Source organism: Vicia villosa, linkage group LG5, assembly GCF_029867415.1.
Source record: "Vicia villosa cultivar HV-30 ecotype Madison, WI linkage group LG5, Vvil1.0, whole genome shotgun sequence".
NCBI classification, from domain to species: Eukaryota; Viridiplantae; Streptophyta; class Magnoliopsida; order Fabales; family Fabaceae; genus Vicia; species Vicia villosa.
The window spans coordinates 126,473,987-126,488,880 of NC_081184.1; the positions used below are offsets into that span (position 1 = coordinate 126,473,987).

Here is a 14,894-nt window from a genome sequence, read left to right on the forward strand (position 1 = left end):
GTCCCTGCTCTGAATAATAATAAAAATGTAAAGTAGTAAGAGTTGCAAGTATAAAGAATAAGTGATATGCAAGTATAAAGATTCCTAATAAAGCGATAATCTTTGAAAATAATAACATTGATTTCAACATCCGTGCAAGATTCTGGTTCTGGTTGGAATGTGTAAGCAAAGTGAGAGGGGAAGAGGAAGCAATTACCTTGACAATCAAGAAAGCAACAGAAGAGGTGAAAGAGAGGGCCGTGTCACGATACTGCAGCGGGTCACATTAATACCTAATTTTTTTGTAATAATTAAATAAACAATTGAAAAAGTAATAATTATTTTTTCACTTTTTTTAATTATCAAATACCTTTATATTAAAATTTGAGAATGATATTTATTTTAAATTAAAAAGTAATATATTTATGTTGAAGAACATGTTGTGCGGTTGGTTGCATATTTGAACATAATATTTGTATTATGAATTTTATTTATAATTTTTAAAGAAATTACACTTTTCGTTAATTAAAATGAATTGAGAGTTACCTCTAATTTTAAAATGTACATTAATTTCATAAAGAGTTTAATGAATGCATTGACAATGTAAAATAACTTTTCATTGTCATAAATCAATAATCTATCATATCATTTAAAAAATTTTAAACTATAAAGATGATTTGACAAAATACATGATATTCATTGTTTGACAGTGTAAAACTGTTTATATTTTCGGTGCATCTCCTATTTTCTCTTTCATTAATCAAAATAAAGAAGTCAGAAAAATGACCAAAAACCAATTGTTCTCATCTACTAGGATTTTTCCCTAATGTTACATACTGTTATGGGATAAGTACTATGATAAGTGTTTAATTCATGTTAAATTATCATATTATCATATAGCACTTATCTTACTTATTTGACACATTTCTCACATAAAACCCCCAATTATTAAATAAAGTATTATTGTGCAAGATTACTTGGTTTGGTTTGCATTTGTGCAAGCAAGATTTCGCCTTAAAGAAAAAACCAGCAAACAGGACATTCGCTGTAGCGAACTATATTTCGCTATAGCGAACTCCAGTGAAGTCAAAGGCAAATTCCAGAAAACAGATATTTCGCTGCAGCGAATGTGTAGCGAAAGCCCGATTTGCTGCAGCGAACCAAGTCAGAAGCAAATCATCCAGTTTCGCAAGCAGCGAGAAACAACGCAGGAGATTCGCTGTAGGGAACCATATTTCGCTGTAGTGAACTTTGGCGGTCTGCTAAAGGCGGTTCAAACTCAAAGACTTAACCATGAAGAAAAAGTTCGCTGTAGCGAACTATGACGGCCAGAACTGCTATAAATAGAGCAGAAACCAGTTCAGAAAGATTCATTCCACTTTTATCTTGTAACACACTCTATAATAGAATAGGTTTTTAAGAGGTTTTTAGGGAGAGGGAGCTGGATACACATCGAGAGTCGAGAAATCGTCGTTGATGTCATTCCAACTTAATTCTTCCCTTGTTCATCAAGCTACCATGAGTAGCTAAATCCCTCTCTTGTTGGGATTGGTCATAGTTTACCGAAACAGTATGTATTTAGTTTGATCATGGCGTTATATACAATTTATGTTTGAATCATTATTGTTGTTATCTTTGATTTACCGTTTATTTCATGGATTGAATTGATATTGATAAATCCAATTCTAATCTTGATCCAAGATAACATCTATTAAACTCTAAATGCTAGACATAGATTTAGGTTTAATATTCACTTAAGTATTGAATCTTAATGCTACCGTATTGTTTAATAGGCTGAGAAATCGTCGATTAAACCATAAGGTAAGAACTCTCATCAAAGGTTTAGACATAAACTTTGTTTGTAAGCAATATGTGATGATAATGAAACAAGCTTTAAATTGTGTATAACTGATCCGAGATTTGCATATTAAATCGGTGGATGAAAACCAATTCCCAACAAGTCGATTCCTTGGAATTTATCTTTCGTTATTTTACGCATTTTTACTTTCCGTATTTCAACCAAACAATCTTGAAACTTTCTTCTTAGAACTATAGAAATTGTTGAACGGTTTTGATATCTCTCCGATCCCTGTGGATACGATAATACACAATACTTACATTTGATTTTACTCAACATTAAATTGGCGCCGTTGCCGGGGATTGGCGTTTAAGATATTAAAACATCGCAATCGTTTCTATACTTTTAAGTTTGTGAATATTATATGTTGTATATATTTGGTTGTTTTTTGCAATGTTTGCTCAAGTGTTTGGATAGGTGGAGAAATTTATGTTTATGCTTCGAGGCAAAAGTTCGAAGGAGCAACTTCTTTTTGATCGCGAGATCGAAAGAACAATCCAAAAGAACAAAAGGCAAACGAAGAGACACAAATCCAAATAGAAAAAGAAAGGAGAATCTACATCAACTTCCTCAACAAAAGAAACAATGGCTAAAGTTGTTAATGGTCCTTGCGCGAGCAGCCCAAGACGATTGGCTCGTTTCACCAACAATTTGAGAAATCGGCAAGCTGAAATGAAAACATGATTGTTACAAATTATTTATGCTAATCCTTTTTCAGGTTTGGATCATGAGGATCTATACAATCATCTCACAAAATTCTATGAGATTGCTGGTACGTTAGGTGCACCAGAAGCTGACGAAGAAGCTGTCTTCATGAGGTTGTTTCCGCACTCTTTGATTCTAAAGCAACTAAGTGAGCAACAAAGAGGTACGTTTTCTGCCACCACTCAAGTTAATCCCAAGGAAACCTGTAATGCAATCACGATGAAAGGTGGTGATATTGTTGAAAACAAAGTTGGGGAGAGTAAAAAAAGAAAATAAGGGTGTGGTGGAAAATCAAGAGGAAAACAATGAGAAAAAGAAGGAAGCGAAGGCTGCTGATTCTGGAAAATTTACTTTACCGGTTACCATTGGAGATATCTATTTTGATAACGCTTTAGTTGATCTTGGATACATGGTACGAATTCAGGTACGAGGTTCACAACTCTCAAAGAATTAGGTATGCGGGGTATACAGAATCGGTACACTATTTTGGTTCGTGGTATGTTCAAATATAATAACCAATACGCCATTATTAAAAACTAATTTACTTAAATGACATAAAATAGGTAATTTAAAAATAGGCTTAAATGCAGTTTTGATCCTCCAAATATTTCAATTGTTTGATTTTGGTCCCCATGTTTCAATTGCTTAATTTTGGTCCTCCAAATTTTCTAATTGCTTGATTTTAGTCCCCTAAATTTCAATTGCTTGATTTTGACCCCTCAAGCTTGTCCCGATTGCATTTGATAGTCCCCTAATGACATGTAGATTAAATTTCTATTTTTTTGTTGTTTTTTCTTTTTAATTTTCTTCTCTACAATTTTATTTTTTTCTCTTTTTAATATATAAACTTTGAAAGTAATATTTAGAAAATCTTAAATATTTCATTCAACTTATGCCTAAAGGCAAATTCTTTTAAAAAAAAAAAAAGACTATTACCTAATTAAAATAATAAACTTTTTGGCCAATAATTCCATCATATTTAAGCATAAAGTCTCAAAGTCTATCAGTTCTATTAGTCATATAGAGTTTCAATTTTTTTATAAGGGATATTGGATGTTTGTCTATATATTCTAAGTTGAATAAAATATTATAAAATTAAAAAAAAAAGAAAAGAAAAATAAAAGAGATGTAAAATGAGACAAATTTGAAGGGCCAAAATCAAATAATTTGCAGGGAACATGAAGAGTGGAAGGAAGGAATGTAGAAGGGAACATGAATGGCAAACAGTTAAGGACAACTAATGTAATAGGAGAGCTCAGCCACTCAGACACTTTAACTTAGCATAAAGATAAATATATCCAGATTTTGACATTTAGCAAAATAGATCAGCAGAGACAATCAATGACCAAGCATGTTCATTATCACCATACCAATAATATGCATTAATATTGACTCTAACATAAAAAGAGAACTAACAAAAAATCAGCATTTATCATCTTTAAAATACAAAAAATCAAATTGATTTTATTGAATTTCAAGGTTTTTTATTATCAGCAAAATAATATGGCTGAACTGACGAATTTCCGCTGTACATCATTTCTGGGTTTAATTGTTCCAGATCCTCCTTAAATATCCAACGATAACCACAATTTTTGACTTCCAAGTGCAAACCAAGGGGCTGCTCCATCAAAGCTGTCAACTCAATACCACTAATATCATCATGCAATTCCTCTGTTATATAACTTATCATACCAATAAAACTCTCCCTACTGAAAAAAATTAGCAACAAGTGATCTAAATCAACTGTGACCAGATCTTTTTCAAGACGTATGGGAATAATTGAATAGTTCCCGCGACCATGCTGTTTACTTTGAAAACCCAACCCAAAACCAAGTGGCCATTTTTCACCTAAATTAGTTGGATTATCATGTGCTACAAATGTTAAGCAGCAAGCAACGCCTATCCGATTCTTGTCATGCATAATGGGTGATGGATCGATGCTTATTGAACTGCCTGCATTTTGTTTGTCGAGCCACATTGGAATTTCAGTTTTGGGAATAACAATTCTAATCTGTTCTTTTGGGATCTTGGATTGCATGTGCACCTGGTACGAAATATATTAGTTATGTATCAGTTCAATCACATAAAAATAAATAAAGACAAAAGGAAAAAGGATGGAGTAGTAGGCACCTGAAGGAATTGTATCATCCAAGAAAAAGCCATTCTATAACAGCATTCCATATCAATTAAACTGGGGCAGTCAAAAATATTAAATTCAGCATACATTGTTCTTCTTACTTGCAAGACATTCTTTGATGGGAGCTCAGGCAAATATTTCAGCTGCTTACAGTGCTGCAAGTTTAGTATTCTAAGTTGGGAAAGTTCCTTGATGCTAGAAGGTAATGTGACAAAATTGTTACCCCCCAAATATAGGGTTTCTAAGCAATGTAACAACCCAATTGCAGTAGGGATTTGAAGAAGATTGCAGAAACTCAGGTCAAGATATTCCAAACATGACAAACGAGACAATGAAGGCAATAATAAACCAACTGAATCTTCAGGTTTTCGAAAAATCAAATATCTGAAGTGGGTCTCCAGAAATTTGTAGATAAAGGATGTTGGTTGGTATTGGATAATACTATCCTTGCTATCAAGCATCTCCAATTGTTTGGTTTGTCTTTGTATTTCTAACAGCTTATTATCAAATTTGAATAAATTTGGACAGCCGGAGATACTTAGAAATTTGATAGATCTCAGACCAAAAATGTTGTCAGGAATACTGACCAGAGTTGTACAATTTTTCAAATTCAATGAGGAAAGCCTTCTTAAGGTGCCAATGGACGGATCAATCTTCACAAGTTTTATACATCCTTTAAGATTTAGGCTCTCAAGATTTGGAATCTCCTTAAAATTTGGCATCATAATAAGATTTTTTGAGTCAGAGAGATCAATACGTGTCAAATTAGGTAGAGTCTGCAGGGCAATGAAAAATAGAAAGAAACATATTCAAAATCATACTAAAACTTTAATTTTTTTCTTTAACTAACTGCAGTGGAAGAAAAAAATATATAATGAGATAAACACTTCTAAAGAAAAAGTAAAACAAAGACTCATAATTATTTCTATAGTACCTTTGTGCCCTCCCATAGTTTCTTGACGTTGCTGTGTTGTAGGACCAGTTCAACAAGTTTATCCGGATGAAAACTTGATGGTAAACTAGTGAAAGGATATTTTTCCCAATATAAATATCCCAAATCACTTGAAAGAAAATTGAGACTTCCTGAGAAATTCAAATTCCACAGCATGAGCAATTTAAGGTGACTCATTTTTGCTAAACCTTCAGCCCTCAATGTTGTCATCTCCTGTATTTCTTTATCATTTTCTGTATAACGCTGCAGAACTATGGCTTCAAGGTTTTCTGCTGCCTACAATATTGCACAGGACATAAAATATCATAAAGACTTTAATATTATTAATCTTTAAAATAAAATTGGCTAGCAATATTTTATTTCCATAACTATTTTACCATGTTTTCTGAGATAACACTATGAACATCCTTGTAGTCCCATATCCTGTTCCACTTTCTTGGTTCTTTGGGTGATATTTCTCTAACAACACTCTTTCCTAGTTCTACTAACAAATTATGCATACAAATTCCCTGCTTCTCACGTGTTATGAATGATTTATCAATTAGAACTTTTAAACCAATTTCAGGATGAAATCCACGAAAATCTAAAATTTCCTTCAAGTATACCTCACTCTCTCTATTAAAGAAACAAGCAATATCAAGAAATATCTCCTTTTCTGTATCCTCTAGTCCATCAAAACTAATTCGGAATACATTCATGATATCTGTCCTTGGATTCTCTCTTAATCTTGCCAACGCACTGCTCCATTCAGAAACATCTCGACCATACAAAAATGATCCCAACACTTTAATTGCCAGGGGAAGGCCATTGGCATATGCTAGTACTTCATTTGTCAAGTATATGTAACCGCTCTTGATATCATCACTTTTGAAAGCTTTCCTACAGAACAATTGAAGGGCACATTTACGATCCAAGAGTCGAACTTTGTATACTTTATCTACTCCATACTCTCTCAAGATATGCTCATTTCTAGAAATTATGATTATTCTACTCCCTGTGCCTAGCCATTCTCTTTTCATGTCCAATTTATCCAGTTGTTCACCTTCATCAACATTATCAAGAACAACAAGGGACTTTATTTGACATAGCCTATTTCGAATCAAATTAGATGCCATAGGAAGATTGCATATTTGAAGATTTTCTTCTTTTGAAGTTTGACAAAGAAGTTCCTTTTGTACTCCAATTGGACCATGATCTCCATAAATTTTACTTACATCATCAATAAAGCAGTGAGCATCAAATTGATTAGAGAATTTAGCATACAATGTGGTAGCAAGAGTTGTCTTCCCTATTCCACCCATTCCACAAATCCCTACAACTCGAACATCATTATCATCTGAGTCCAAAATCAGAAGGTTTTCTAATTCTTCCACTCTTGAGTTCATCCCAACTATATCCGGTAAATTAGAATATTTGTTTCCCAATAAGCATGCTACCTCTTTAATAATTTTTCCAATCTCTCCATACTGTGGCCTAAAAGAACAGAGTAAAAAAAAGACTAAATCATCACATGACATAAACAGACTTAAACGTTTTAATCAACTTGTTGCAAATATAGAAAAGAATACTTACTTATCTCTTACATCCCAGCCAGAGAGATTAGCTACTTGTGTTAGAGCTCCTCTCCATCTTTGCACTTCCTCTAAATTTGCTTTGAATCTTTGTTCATGCTCTTGAAAGGCTTTTTCATAATATCCGCTTTGCTTCCGGACCTCAGAAGGACTGACATCATAAAAAATAGGTAGAACAGATTGTCCTGGAACATTAATGCAGTCAGCAATTTTTGCGAGTTCTTCCAAGCACCATGTGGAAGAAGCATAGTTTGTTGAGAAGATTACAATCAAAATACGGGATCCTACAATAGCTTGTTGAAGCTCAGATGAAATATGTTCCCCTTTTTTGAGCTTTGTGTCATCTCTGAAGGTAATAATATTTTTCTTATTGAGAGCGCCAAAAACGTGATCGGTGAAATTGTTGCGGGTGTCTTCACCTCTAAAGCTCAGAAAGACATCATATTTCCATCTCATCCTAGTTGAAGAGCCGCTTTGGAGGTTATTGCAAGCCAAAGCCATTGCTGCAATTGTAAAAGTCAAAACCAAGTTTCTATGAAACTAAAAGTCTGCAACACAAGGAAAAATTAGATAAATAATAAGATTGATCATATATGATATAGATGAATGGAAGGAAAAAGTGTAAGTAATTATTTTAAGGATAAATATGATTGATCATATATGATAGACATGAAGTGAAGAAAACATCTTAATATAACATTCGATGTTATATAAATATATAAAGTTAAAATAGGAAAAGATGAACTTAGGTAGATGGTGAACAATACTGTATGAGAAGCGTGAGCAATATAGAGATGAATCTAGACAGAGTCAATGGAGAACTAACTAGGTAATTGGGAATGGATGAAATGCTTGTTTTTCTTCTTCTTCTTCTTCTTTTGTGGTAAGTCAAAGCAGCTTTAATTCCTTCCTTGTATCTTCGTTTCACCACTTCAATCAACATCAAATTTGGATTTTTCTCCTCAAAGTCATCTAATTACACCGTCGGACCAATGTAATTTCGTGTTTTCAACTTTTAGTCTATTCATTTTTAAAATTAGTTTTTTCCCCTCAACTTTACATACCATAAACTCATCCTGTCATATATCATTATCTCCAACCTAGAAAATTCATAACCTCAACCATCATCTTAAACTCAAAATATCTTCATAAATCAAACTAAAATCTTAATCAAAATCAAAACATTTATTCATATTTTCATCACCACAATCAATATATTCATCACAATTATTAAAACTATTTCACATCTTCATCACTCTCAATCCAAAATCTTCTTTAAAACCCATAAAATAAAACTTACAAAACCTCAACTCAAAAAATAAAAGAATATCTCAATGCACCCCTTGATACTCTTAGACATCTAACAAAATTCTATTTATGCCTCCTGATTCCGGAGATACACATCAGGAAGTATATTTTTTTCCGGAGCTACATCTACGAAAGCATTTTGAACTAGTAAATGTTGGAAAAAAACTTCAAATTAATTCAGTTAAGGGATTTTGTCGTAGCTACATCTACGGAACGTCTTAGCGCCAAAATATTTCGTAAATCTAGCTCCGGAACTATCTGATATACTTTGAACTAGCATGATCACTCCCCCATTGTTGGCTTTCTTCTTCAACACTCACCTCCACCAACCTAAAAACTCTACATCATCAATATCATTTTTCACACCAAAACTCCAACTTTTTGGTGCAACAAATCAAAGGGAGCAAGAGAATATTGAATTTTAGTTAAGGATTCAACTTAGTCCATACATTGCTCACATTATGCATCAAATTTCTATAAAAAAAATATAATGTTGCTTTCGTAGGTGCATCTCCGAAACATGTCCGTGCTGTGTTTCCAGCAGTATTGTGATTTTGTGTTATTTTTGTTATTGTTTACAAATAGGTATGGCGCAACCCGATATTATCTCAAAAGAATTAGTTTCTACAAACGATGTTTCTCCGAATGCCGAAGGGGTTGCCGTAACGGCGTTAGAGGTCGGCGGTGACTTCAATAACAAGGAAGAGTTTGATGATCGTGATAGCATGCTCACATGGATTTATAGGAGTACCACTAGCCTTAGTTTTGGTGTGGTAATAGGAAGATCATATAATGGTTCGGAAAGAAGAAACGCTTTTATGACAATGTTGTGCGAAAGAAGCGGGAAATACCATAATCCTCTAAGGAAGTTTAAAAGAGACGACACGGATAGTAGAAAATGCGAGTGTCCATTTAAAATTCGTGGGTATATGTTGGCTAGCAAGAAGTGGAAATTTAGTGTTATTTATGGTTTGCATAACCATGAATTATGCTCAAATTTACAAGGTCATCCTAGTGTATGTCGACTCAAACCGAAAGAGAAGACATGTATTACTGACATGTCCTTGAATCTTGTCCAACCAAAAATATATTTGCTACATTGAAACGGAAGGAACCCGATAACGTATCAAATATAAGGCAAGTGTATAACATCTGGTACCGCAATAATAAGACGATTAGGGGAGATAGAAGTGAGATGCAACAATTGTTAAAATTGTTGAATGATAACAGTTACGTGTCGGGGTACAGAACTTGCGACGATGGAGTTAAGGTCCGAGTTATCTCTTGGACTCATCCAGATTCGATAAAGTTGTTCAACATGTTCTCCGCAGTGCTCATTCTCGATTCTACCTATAAGACCAACAAGTATAGACTTCTATTATTTGAGATGGTTGGTGTTACATCTATCAAGAAGATATACACTGTTGATTTTGCTTTTTTGGAGTGTGAAAAAGATGATAGTTTTAGGTGAGCATTAGAGGTGTGTCAGCCACTTTTGAAGGAACAAGTTGAGATGCATAAGGTGATTGTTACGGATTGCGATACCGCGTTGATGAATGTGGTGGCAAAGGTATTTTCTTCTTTTAATGCATTACTTTATCGATATCATATAACATGTAATGTGAGAAGTAAGGTTAAACCCGCGGTAGGGACGAAACAAGTAAAGACCAAAGGTGAAAATTTGGTGAAGTCCGGTGTGATTGTTGAACACATAATGGATGCATGGAATCGTATTGTAAATTCTTCGGCAACAAAATTATATGTCGATTCTGTCATTCAATTTCGGAAAGTGTGTGAAAATTACATGATTTATTGAAATATGTTGAAAGCACCATTCTTGATAAGGTGAAGGAGAAGTTTGTCTGTGCGTGGACTGATAATGTCTGACATCTTGGGAATACAACCACCAACGGAGTTGAATCGGCACATTCTAGTTTGAAAATTTGGTTGGTTAATAGCAAGGGTGACTTGTGTCGAGATTGGGACTCCGTAAATCTCATGATTAAAAACCAACATAATGAGATACAAACCACGGAAAGTTCTGTGACAGAAAATGAGTGATCCATATTCACCTAGGTATTCTATAATTTTGGGGTTTCTTATGTTGTATTTCAGAAAAACACAAAAATGTCTCAATATGATATCAAAATCCGTTGGTATGTCGCAAGTATCTCCTACTTCGACGGTAGAACACCCGGGTGGACGTTCAAATTAAACGATTACACCTCGGTCGATGATATCATTGATGAAATCCATTATTGCCTACCTTACGGAGACAAATGAAAGGTTGTGAAGCTCGAGTTCATTCACCTTCAGTTGAAAACGGAGGGAACGTCGTTTACAAAAACTTTGAGCTCAAGAACCAAGAGGATGTTTTGGCAATGTGGCGAACGTATTACGATTTCGAAGAGAAAATCCTGCTCGAGTTCGTAGCGACGGTACAAAGAAAGGTCGAGCAAATCTTAGAGATGTGCAAGCGTCCATCGGGCTATTGAAATGTAATATTTAATTTTCTGATGAAATCATCAATGTAATGCCAATTATTATCTATGAATGTTATTTTTATCGTTGCAATGTTGATTTTCTAGTTTTCTGTTTTTGGTTTATTCTGTAGATATACATACGAATATATTCTATAGATGCATCTGCGGAACGTTTTCACGCTAAGTAAAAAAAAGGTGCGTCCGGGGATACACCCCCAGAAGTAGAGGGGTAATTTTGGAAGCACACATGATGCCTAAGAACCCCAAGGAATGTAATAAGAGTTTCTCAAAATAAAAAAATTCCAATAACACTCCAACTCCAACAACCTCAAAAATCCAACCTCAATCCCGAAAGTACAATAACAATCCAAACCTAAAAAAACAATAATGAGCATTTGGTGATTCTCACACTTTCATTCACCAATACAAATATAACACCAAAACTAAATACACAGAGAGAGAAATAAAGAGATGGATTTGCAAAATCAATTAAACTATGTTTCTCTGAAAATTGCCTAAAGTCTCTTTACGCCAACCTTTTTTCTCCACCAATAACTCACTGCTCCGCTCATGATTTTCTGCTAGTCAATTAAAGAATCTCCAATAATTGGTCCGTCAGTTTAAGAATCTTCATTTTGATTTCCATATCTACTTCAATTCCAGATCTACTTCATTATTGATTTCATTTTCCTAGCTTTAATAATGTGGTAATTTTAATATTCATTGCCTTCTCAAAGTATAAAATCTCCATCCCTAGAAAATATACCATATTTCCCAAATCAAGCATCTCAAATTGATTCATCAGCACCTTTTTGAACTTGACTATCTCATCAGAACAGCTCCTTATCAGCAATATGTCGTCAACATAAAGACACACCATAATCATATTGCCTCCAAAAGTATGTTATACATAAACACTATATTCCATCTCGCATTTCTGAAACCCCTGCTTCTTGAAAAATGAATTAATCTTCAAGTTCTAAGTTCTAGGCGCTTGCTTCAATCCATACAAATCTTTATGCAACTTGTACACCATCCTTTCGTGGTTCTTTTTCACAAACCCATAAGGTTGTGACACATAAACTTATTCTTGTAAAGGATCGTTTAGAAATACAGATTTAACATCCAGATGTATCGTAGACCAGTTCCTATTAGCAGCTATAACAATCACCAACCTAATTGTATCATGTCTAGCTAATGGTGTAAATACCTCAAAGTAATCTAGCCCAGGTTTATGAAGAAAACCTATAGCTACTAACCTTGCTTTGTGTTTTCCAATTGATCCATCTGGCTTCAACTTCGCCTTGAAAACCCATATGACGCTGATGGCTTTCTTCTCCTTTGGAAGCTCACTAACTCCCAAGTCTTGTTTCTTTCTATAGCCTCAAACTCTTCTTTCATGGCCTTTAGCCTGACTTTTTCTTGAGTGCTTCTTCTATATTCACAGGTTCAGAGTCTACTAACATGACACACTGAATGACTCCGCCTTCAGAGTCTACTTCAGTATCGTGTATCATATCAAACTCTACAAACCTTCTGGGTATTTGTCTCATTCTTTGTGGTCTCTGAACTGGTTATGACTCTTCTTCAGAACTTAGAACAATGTCATCTTCTGGACCTCCTTCATAGACACCATCTTTAGAATTACCACCTTCAAAGTTTGACCTCTCAGAGTCTTGAAGCCAAAGTCTGAACCACCTTGTGATTTTGGATCACCTTTAGAGTCTAGATCAGTTCTAGAGTCTCAGCAGAGTCACCTTCGGAATCTCCTTCAGGCTCTGATTCTCCTTCAGAGTCAGTATCATTTTCAACTTTAGATCCATCTTCTGACTATGACTCGCCTTCAAAACAACTTCCAAACTTCCTTCAGAAGCACCTCCTACACTAGAGGCAAGATTAGACATATTCCAAGCCCAAGTTTCTGACTCTTTCACTATGACATGTCTGCTGAATTCCACCTTCTTAGAGATTTGACAATAAAGTTTATAAGCTCTTGTATTATGGTACCGGCCACCAGTAACATTACTTTACTTCTATCATCCAATTTCTTTCTCTTAGCATCTGGAACATGTTTATAACATACATAACCAAATACTCTAAGATGACTCACACTTTTCTTATCTCTAGTCCACTTCTCAAAAGGAACAACTTCCTTCAGCTTCTTAGTTGGACACCTATTGAGCACATACGTTGCAATGGCAACAACTTCTCCCCACAACGAGTGAGGTAGCTTCTTCTCCTTCAACATGTTCCTCGTCATATCAAGAAAAGTATGATTTCTTCTTGCACCAAGACCATTATGTTCTGGAGTGTACAGAGCAGTCACTTCATGCTCAACTCCGTTTTCTTCACAGAACTTCTAAACTATGTAGAGTTATACTCACCTCCATATCAATTATGAGAATCTTCAGCTTCCAACCACTCTGTCTTTTTTCCTTCACCTTGAACTTCTTAAACACAGTAAACACCTCATGCTTAAACACAGTAGAAACCTCACGCTTAAACACAATAAACACCTCACTGTCACCTTCAATGCCTTCTACACTAAGGCATTTAGTTTTAGCTGTCTCCACATTCACCTTGAATATTCTGTTACTTCCCTGCTCATATTACATAATCAGCTTCTGATCAGAATCATCCAACTTCAAGAGATTTTCCTTCATAATAACTGAGAAACCTTTCTCAATTAGTTGACACGCACTCATCAGATTGCTCTTCATGCCAGGAACATACCAAACATCTTTGACCAGAACAATCTTACCATTCTTCACCTTGATTTTGGCATTTCCCATTCCTTCAAATTATAGACAAAACAAATTATTCGTAAGTAAAATTGAAAGAAAAGTTTGTATTTAACATTGTTCATGTTTTTATGAAACTTGTTCAAAACACCCTGTAGCCTCACCCAACAACCAAATCTGAAAGAAGTAAATTAGGCTCAAATCATGAAATGATGATTATAATCTACAGAGTCACAATTCGCTCGGGTACGTGGTACAATTTTGGGTATGCGATTTACAACTCTCAAAGAATTAGGTATTGTATACAGAGTCAATACACTATTTAAGCTCGTGGTACTTTCAAATATATTAACCGATTTACCATTATTAAAAAATGGTTTACTTAGTGACGTAAAATAGATAATTTAATAATATTACTACCATTAATAAAATTTAACTTTTTCAAAAATTAAAATCTGAAACTCTTGAGTTTGTTGAAACTATTTGAGTCCCACATGAGATACATATATAGTAATGAAAGTAAAAGCACTTTATAAATAAAAGACTGCAACACAATTTCAAGCAAAGCAGTCAACATGCTATATGTGGAGCCATGCATATCTTCCAATTAAAATTTTAAAATTTCTCATTTTAGCTTGTAGCATGCTCTATGCGGGGCCATAATTTTTTGAATTCTTTGAGAATTTTTCGCGAACTTGCTAGCCATGTTTACAATCAAGCGAAGAAGATATAAAATTGAGTATGAAGGATTACACAGTGCTCGTTTTGGCCACTATAAGGAGGGATGCTCTGAGAGAATACAAAGAGTGGAAGGAAGGAATGTAGAAGGGAACATGAATGGCAACCGGTTAGGGACAACTAATGTAATAGGAGAGCTCACCCATGAATATGGTGATGAAGTGCTTGGAAAGTGGTGTAGAAGCAATGTAGAGGAAGAAGAGTGATTGACGGAAGAAGAAACACAGGGTTGGCAAAATTAATGAGGAGAGAGTAATCTGTAACGCCCGAAAAAGTAATTATTTGCTTAATTTAGTCATTTGTGATGTTTATTGAAATTTTCGCGTTTTGGGATGATTTAGTCAGTATTAGTTCGGGATGACGGATCGATATTTAATCAAAATTTTTAATATTTTTAGTATTAGAAATATTAATGAGTTAAT

General features: G+C 34.5%; 1 protein-coding gene across 4 annotated transcripts; it reads right to left on the reverse strand.

The window, feature by feature from the left end:
- Window positions 1-3,947: 3,947 nt before the first annotated feature.
- LOC131602395 (disease resistance protein RUN1-like) lies at window positions 3,948-8,191 on the reverse strand. Of its 4 annotated transcripts, none has more exons than XM_058874495.1 (6): window positions 8,029-8,191; window positions 7,204-7,705; window positions 6,009-7,104; window positions 5,614-5,907; window positions 4,673-5,455; window positions 3,948-4,586 (listed from the first exon to the last, which is right to left on the reverse strand). In XM_058874495.1, exons 2-6 carry the CDS (start codon window positions 7,701-7,703, stop codon window positions 4,017-4,019), a joined length of 3,243 nt encoding a protein of 1,080 aa, XP_058730478.1. In that variant the 5' UTR covers window positions 7,704-7,705; window positions 8,029-8,191; the 3' UTR covers window positions 3,948-4,016. The 4 variants fall into 4 exon arrangements, with proteins under 4 accessions (XP_058730478.1, XP_058730479.1, XP_058730476.1 ...); XM_058874496.1 differs by having other exon boundaries at window positions 7,970-8,191; XM_058874493.1 differs by having other exon boundaries at window positions 7,204-7,750; window positions 8,029-8,189.
- Between the last annotated feature and the right edge of the window lie 6,703 nt (window positions 8,192-14,894).